We start from the raw sequence: 8018 nt of genomic DNA, 5'->3' as shown, positions 1-8018 counted from the left end.
TGCAATGACGTCTAGATTTGAATCATTTGATCCAGTTTCCATAAGCTTTAGAGTTTTGTGTTTGACTGTGTAACACTTCAATTTTTAGTCTTTGATATTTATGTGGTGCTATGTGACTCTGCCGACATATGATAATTTTTACTTAAATTCATAGTGGTTGTAAGGAATATATTGTGCCTTGTAAGTGATGGACCGAACATTAAATCCTTCTTCAGATATGTTCTTGGGGCTTTTTGACTGCTGACTGCTGACTGCTGTCTGCTGTCAGCCATTTAGCGTTCTCCATAGTTGAAAACAGTATGAGAAGAAACTGAACTGGTCAAGGATCAGGATTTTCTATTCTACCCATCACAATTTTGTCCAGTATTTTTGACTGGGCAAATATAATTAGAAAATTTGGTTTGGGTCTAGTACACTAGACCATTCATAGTAAATAGTAATGATGATTGGCAAAATTAGTATCATTTTAAAAACCAAAGCCTATTTTATGCGAGACAATATTAGGTATAACGGTAATGGGTGTAATGCCTCTCAGAAGCCGGCCTCACATAGAATAGATGTAACTAATGGCATGTTTGGATGTTTAAAAAAGGAGGGGAGTAGAGTAGAGGGAAGGGGAGTAATTCAATTACTTTGTTTGGGAGTTTTTTAAGGAATGAGGGGGAGGAATTTGGAGGGGTTTGGAGGGGTTTCAACTACCTCCAACCCTCTCATTTTTAATTCCCCCAAATTGGAGAGATTTGGAGGGAGAGTAGAGCACATAAAATTATTTATAAAGTAAATTACCTAATTTACCCTTATTATATTTATAAAATTACAATGTTAAAAATAAGGGGAAGGGCTAATTACTCCCTTCCCCTTATTAATTATAAAAACATCCAAACAAGGTGGAGGGTAATCATTTTCCTCTACTCCCCTCCCCTCTACTCCCCTCTACTCTCCTCCCTCTCTAAACTTCCAAACAGGCCATAAAAGGGCCATAAAAGAGTACATCAGAATCATCAGATGAAGCCAAGTTATTTGAATATATCTAGCCTTCAATCATGCCTTAAACAGTATGCTACAGTGCACTGGACCATCACAATGATGATATGTGACAAAATGAGTCTAAAGTCTAAACCATCCCAATGCCTTTTATATGCGAGAGGTATAAATAACGAGAATATTAAAGGTTGAGTACATAAGATGGAGCCAAATTCTTAAAAATATTTCGCTTTCAATCATGTCCTAAAACAGTCCTCACTCTAAGGAAAAGCCTAGAAAACAGTTTTTAGCTTTTAGGCAAGCGAGTCCTGACTTGATTTAAGGCACTCAATGATCTAATAAATCTCTCAGTGAGACAAGCAGAAACATCCAGTTTAACATGTTTGTAAAAATAAATAACACCCACCACAAAATCAAATGCCATAAAGAAATAATTGTTAAACAACTAGTTGAGTTCAATGTTTACAAATATGACTAGGTAAGGATCAGATTGGCATATAAATTTAGAATTTGAATCCCTATAATCCTACAATGAGTAACATCAAAATTTGAAGAAATATAATTCTACCAGGTCTCTGCTGCATGTATTCTCATATGATATTCCTTTCTCCTATCCTTCAAGAACAAAGTATGGGCTCCTCTATGTATTGAACAACAACAGGCATCTCTATGGGAGGACAAAGGTGGACGATGAACTGTACCAAACTAGGCTTCCTGCTCATATCTATGTTAGTACTAGTCTCCTGAGACATACTTTTTCTGAGCATAGTATTTCTTCTCACTCTCAGCCTTCTTTGCATTGCGTTTCTGCATTGAAAATAAGATACAAAACCATAAACAGCATTTCTTTTTATAAATGAAACTTGCAAACACAAAACATGTATAAATTGCTGGTTTGTATTTCAGATGGGATGCTCAAATTTAAAGAAATTTTGAATACAGAGATGCAGCAAAAGAACAAGGAATACCAAGAAAGCCTCATGATTGGCCATTATCCTTTGGGCTACTGAGCTAGTGGTTATATTTTTGGGGCTTTCAAGCAACCGGAAAATTCCCATGCTCTTGGGAACCTTGTATGGATCATTTTCACCCTAAGGAATACAAGATCATCACTATCCATAACTCAGTAAAAATATAAACTGGGAAATAATAATTGATATATTTAACTGGGGGAAAACAAAAAATAAAAACCCAACTTACAGTCAGCAAGGGGTTACTCTCAGCCATTGTTCCATGCACAACCAATGAGATATTGAAAGTTGTAATCTGCTCATGCCAAGAAAATACAACTCAGATGATAAAAAATATTTAACAAGAGGAAAAGAATAGATATCCCATGCTACAACAATCATTTCACAAGAGATACCAGCAGCATCTGAATCTTGACTCTCAAAGTATAGCCAGGTACAAATTAGTCCTAGACCACATGAAAGGAATCTTTCTTGCCAAAAACACACCCATATACAAGCACAATTCAAGCACCAAATTCCACATTACTCTTTCTATCATCCTTTACGAGCCATCTCATGAACCTAGTCTCATTGGAATTGGATGCCAAACTATGCCAGGGTTGTTCCTGGAGTTAAAGCAGTTCCAAAGTAACTTATTAGTTATTAGTAGAGATTGAGCTCCTAACACTTATTTTAGTCAGGTCACACAAAGAAAAACTAAAAGAGTTTAAAATTTATAAACCAGAATGGCCATCTAAGTTAGTCCAAAGAACTATTTAGAACAAGTATTTAGTTATTGAAGCTCCATGTCCCATTGTGGATGTTGTCAAGACCAATCAATGATTAAACTTTTACACACTACTAAAAACAAAAAATTATGAGTTTCATGAAAACTTTGCAGGACATGGTTAGATGTAAACTAGTAGACACATGACACAAGTATTGGTGACAAAGCATCAGTGTAGACCATGCATGATCATTGTGAAAATTATAAAGGAACGGAAAATTATGGGGAACGTTAGTTATTCAGCCAATGAACTTTAAATAAAAGATAGCTAAGAAATAAAAAATAAAAAATCCAAAGTAGAAAATAGCACAACAATGGGCCCCAATGCCATGCACTATCAGACATATTGCACTAACAGTTGCAAGAGCAACTTCAATTCACTAAGTAGATATGACATCTAAATATGTAGCATATATAAATACCACTGATAAGCATGTCTTTCTGTGTGTTTGTGTGTCCGTATCAACATTATGGTCCAGTTTAGATGTTGCAAAGTTTCTAAAGTTGTGCGTGCAATTACAACATTATGTGTTCAGGTTCATCTACTCTAGAAAGGTACACAAGTATTACATTTCAGATAAATACCAATCAACAACTTAGTAGTCAACATGTTCCCTTTTCTAGCAAATGTCTTATCCATAACTAGATAAGACATTACATTTCAGATGTCTTGTGTCTTATCTATCAAATGCCTTATGTTCAATTTCATCTATTCTAGAAAGGTACACAGGTATTACATTTCAGATAAATATCAATCAACAACTTAGTAGTCAACATGTTCCCTTGTCTATCAAATGTCTTATCGATGCATAACTACCCCAAGAACAAAGCATGGTGAGGAATGTTGCACTGTACTTGGGTGTAACCTCACTTGAGCAGACAAGGGGTGTACTCAGAAATTTATTACAAAATACAATATCAAGATAACTTGATAACCATTTTAGAAAGGATTTTGCTAATGTGTGCCCTAAGGGCACACAATAATTATGCATTTTTGAAAAAAAAAATTCGGAATTGAAAAAGTATTGACAGCTTTTTCAATTCTTGAGAAAATTTTACCATAAATTGATGCCGGACCCTTTTAGAAAAAACAATCAGAAAAAAATTACACACCATGTCAGTTGTAACTTCCCAAGGTGCACCAATGATAACTTCATCAACATAACGGCAAGCCAGCACACTAAGACTACGCTCATGTAAATGCATAATTGGATGTGGATTCCCCCTGTGTTCACTGCATGAAACAACTTCTTCTTGTTATTTATTTTTTTCATATTACTAAAAGAAAGACTGTATGATGTACAACTTCCAAACTTTACAAAAAGCCATGGGAAAGTGGCAAAGCAACCATGAACTTGGGTCAAATCATGTATAAGGAGGATATACCTCACAATCTGGTCTGTGTGAATACCAACCAATAGAAAATCTCCCAGCTGCCTAGCACTCTTGAGGATCTGAGAAATCAAGGAAAAATGATGGGAAGTAAGCAAATCATAACAGACTCATGAGGAAGGTTCAATTATGTCTTCAAAAAACAAAGGGGGGGGGGGGGGAACATACTTGTCAAAAAAAAACGAAGGGGGGAATATATCACAAAATCAAATCATGCAACTATTTTAAGCAAGCAACAATATGCAACTCGTTTGTAGCTATATCATTGATGGTGCAAAAGGCATGCTGAAACTTGATGACATTATGGTACGCTTAATGATGAGAACCAGAGCTATACCAAAACAGGGCCCAGGTATGTGACATATTAGACCATGCTAAGACAATCCTTAATAATGAGGTAAAAGGCTATCAAACGATAATCACAAAGTGATAAGATCCACAGAGCTTCAACTTGGTCAAGTGAAGATATCAAACTGACACCTATTTATAGCAATGTCTCCACTTACATAACAGATTTCAAAGCAAAGACACCAGCAAATCAGCTCTAGCCTGGCACCTCCTCCCCCTTATAATTTTTTTTTTTTAATAAGTAATGTAAGTTTCAAATCATAAAAAAGAATCACCCAAGTATACACGACGAATTCAGCTGGGAACCATTATAATCAAGTACATAAGTTACCAACTACCCTTATAAGTTCTAGGTGGAGAGGGTTGTGGGTTCAAGGCCCATCAGGTGCATTTGTAACTTACCAAAATAAATTTATTGCCAAGACACTATACCCATGAAAAAAATCCAATTAAATATTAAGTTGATGTAATTGACAGAAAAGGAATATATAGTCACCTAAAATCAAAATGAAACAAAAAGATGCTAGCAAGAGTATACATGAGAAATTTACCTCAACATGCCCAGCATGAAAGAGATCAAATGCCCCATCAATGTACACAACACGAGCATTTGGGGCAGGTCCCTAACAAATAGAAAACATATCATATTTCAGGGGAAAAAAATCCAGACAAAGGGAGGGGGAAATTTAACCTCTCAACCCTCTGTTCTCATATTAGGACAAGCTGATGATAACAACATACTGAATCCACATAGAAAAATAACAATGTGTTATTGACCACTAAAGAGCCATTAGTCATTGATTTAATACAAAGCACTCATTCTCATGGGTCATTCATTTTTATTGCATACATACAATTCTCTTCATTTATTTATTTTTGATGAATTAAGTACAAATCTCTTCAATGAACTCCCTATTTTTAATATATTCAGATTGCTCTACAAAATTGTTAATATAGAGTTATATAGTTGTGTCTCATTTTACCCGAGCCTGGACCCCAAAAACATCAGTCTAAGTAATTAGATATGTGGCAGAAAAATTAGTGAAGGGGATATATAGGTATAGAAGATAGATTAATTAGCATGCAACATTTCAAAACATAATCCTACTTTCCTTCTCTCTCTTTCTTTTTCTTTTTTTTTCATGAGAAAAAGGTAGCCATACATGACAGTCTTTGCATGAGAATAACCCAAATGAACAATACCTTGCCATTTGAGAACTGCACAATCCGCCGGGAAGTCGGTAGAAATTGTGATACGTGGGAACCCTTAGATTGACTTTCTTTATGAGGTTCTCCACACAAAGAACCATTATGATCCTGAGAAACTTCTGGAACCCTCACATATGAGAGTATTCTACCTACATCCAGATCATATATGCAGAGACTCAGGGAAAAAAAAAGTACAATGAGTTTAATGTGAAAAGTATAGAAGAGGTAGAGTGATAATCAAACAGGCCAAAATCAAGTGACCCTTTTTTTCCTCCAATACAATAATAATTTCATCAAAAAAGAATTCTGAGATTAATCAAGAGATTCATAGTACCTACAATGTCTGTGCTAGAGACACCTTCAGTGCGTTTAATCTGCTTGTAGCGGCCAGCTTTCTTTGCCAAGGCATAAGCATCAGTTCCATCGGGAAGCAGGCAAGGATCATCACCATGTATAATGTAGTCAATCTTATGCTCATTAAAGAGAGTGTTCATAAATTTCTCTGTAATCTCATAAGGAGCATTGGCTATTACTTCATCCACCCATTTCAACCCACTAACAAGGGCCAACCTGGATAACAGTCCACATAAATTCTTGGTTAACTTAGAGTTATAAACCAAACTAAAATGGAAAAGAAAGAAATGCATGCATATACAGACCTTTCTTCCATTGATAAAACAGGTGGACCCTTATTGGCAACGATCTCCTCATCACTCACAACACCCACAACCAACTCATCCCCCAAAGCCTTGGCTTGCCTCAATGCATTGGCGTGGCCGTAATGCATGAGATCAAAGCACCCATCCATGTAAACCCGAATGCGCTTCTTCCCATTTTTCTTCTTGGGGAAAATCCCGAGATCAGACCACAAAAAGGGCAATTGTGGAACACCAAGACCAGTAAAATAGCTGGTGGACAAGCCAAGTAAGGCCGCTGTGAGCATCAAACCACCAAATAGGTGTGGGTAGTAGTACACCCCTTCCCATATCCAACTGTTGCTTTCATAGTGCATTGCTACCCACACTTCTTGTATTTTTCTGATTCAAAATTTCTTTGAACACTATTTGCTCAATAAGAGGAGACAACCTGCAAAATTTACACCACACTATAAGCCAATCAAATACACATCACTAATAATGAATTTGTAATAAACATAACACAGCATTTGCCAATTTGAACTCCACATGTGCTTTTACTTAGTGACAAATATTTGAACACAGTTGTTACCAAGTCCCAAAAAAAGGAGTCTGGTGGTACGTTGACAACCACTGTAAAACGCAGTCACTCTATTATGAATAGGTCCACACTACAAATACGCAATGAGGCATCCACTACTAGCAATGCACATCGGACCTCGAATATAAAGAAAAGTGGGCAAGTGTTATGGCATAAGAAAATACATGTGACAACCAACCCTGACTAGTCTGATCCATAGCCGGACCAAGATTTTGGACCTAAGGCTTGGTTGCTATTGTTGTTGTTGTTCTTAATCATATTATGAATTGAATTCCAGAAAAATTAAAATAACAGCAAACAAGTTCAATAAAAAGAATTCCATAACATAAGTCCAAGAACTTTTTATTGATAAGCCAGAGCTCATTGGCAATTCCATCACATAAATCCAAGCATGTAAAATATCATTTGACATATATAGATCTAAGCAGAATGAGGGATATGGATTCTAAGCTTAACAACAGAAAGCAATTGCAGAAAATAATGAATGCCAGCCTGGCCACCAAGATGGGATCCAGAACTTTCACAAAAAACATAATTGAATTACAAACAAACAAACAAAATTAAATTTTTAAAAAAGGGGTTACCAAAAATGGAATTCTGAACCTAACCCAGAAACAAAAATTCGAATATAATTCAGAAACATGCAGTCCACATGAATGGAATCCAAAACAAAAGTACTACCTGAGATTGAAAAGCAAAATTATAGTTCATAAGATGAGAAGGGTGTGGGAGAATAAGATATATACAAAAAAAGCAGAAATGGGAAATGGAAATCCCAATAAGAAACGGAAAATAAAGTCATACAAATGATATGACAATGAGTCATATAGATGTTATCGAAAAAAAAAAAAAAAAACTAGAAAGCGTGTCAGATCAGAATCGTCAAACTTTACCTTAGTTTGGTTTTCTGTTCTTTCTTGTATGGTGGGTGTGGTGTTGTGTTGTTTTGTGTTGTGTTGTTGTGTCTCCTCTTTTTCTCTTCTTTTCTCTTCTCGTGTGTGTGGATGCAAAAAGAGAGAAAAGAACAGAACAGAGAGAGAGAGAGAGAGAGAGAGAGAGACAAAGAAACGTTGTCTTTGTTATTAAGAAATCTGTTTTTAAGATTTTGTGAA

At 35.8% G+C, this 8018-nt stretch overlaps 1 protein-coding gene across 2 annotated transcripts; it reads right to left on the bottom strand.

Moving 5' to 3' along the window:
* Window positions 1-1366: 1366 nt before the first annotated feature.
* Window positions 1367-8018, bottom strand: LOC142643417 (ethanolamine-phosphate cytidylyltransferase-like). 2 transcript variants are annotated; one of them, XM_075818033.1, is made up of 10 exons: window positions 7800-8018; window positions 6330-6756; window positions 6005-6240; window positions 5665-5819; window positions 5013-5084; window positions 4108-4175; window positions 3835-3955; window positions 2185-2250; window positions 1953-2075; window positions 1367-1791 (listed from the first exon to the last, which is right to left on the bottom strand). In XM_075818033.1, the coding sequence occupies exons 2-10, from the start codon at window positions 6680-6682 to the stop codon at window positions 1720-1722; spliced, it is 1266 nt and encodes a 421-aa protein (XP_075674148.1). In that variant the 5' UTR covers window positions 6683-6756; window positions 7800-8018; the 3' UTR covers window positions 1367-1719. The 2 variants fall into 2 exon arrangements, with proteins under 2 accessions (XP_075674148.1, XP_075674149.1); XM_075818034.1 differs by lacking the exon at window positions 7800-8018 and adding an exon at window positions 7588-7714.

Source organism: Castanea sativa, chromosome 7 (assembly GCF_040712315.1).
Source record: "Castanea sativa cultivar Marrone di Chiusa Pesio chromosome 7, ASM4071231v1".
NCBI lineage: Eukaryota > Viridiplantae > Streptophyta > Magnoliopsida > Fagales > Fagaceae > Castanea > Castanea sativa.
Note: the sequence above shows the minus strand (reverse complement) of the source record. Positions and strands in the feature narration are given on the sequence as shown.

What these genes read in the sequence shown, in the direction of transcription:
- LOC142643417 (XM_075818033.1), bottom strand. Translation starts at nt 6,682, where the DNA reads ATGCACTATGAAAGCAACAGTTGGATATGGGAAGGGGTGTACTACTAC. An exon ending in CTCTAGCACAGACATTGTAG is followed by an intron (nt 5,820 to 6,004) that starts GTACTATGAATC and finishes ATCTGGATGTAG; the next exon opens with GTAGAATACTCTCATATGTG. An exon ending in AGAGTAACCCCTTGCTGACT is followed by an intron (nt 2,076 to 2,184) that starts GTAAGTTGGGTT and finishes TGTATTCCTTAG; the next exon opens with GGTGAAAATGATCCATACAA.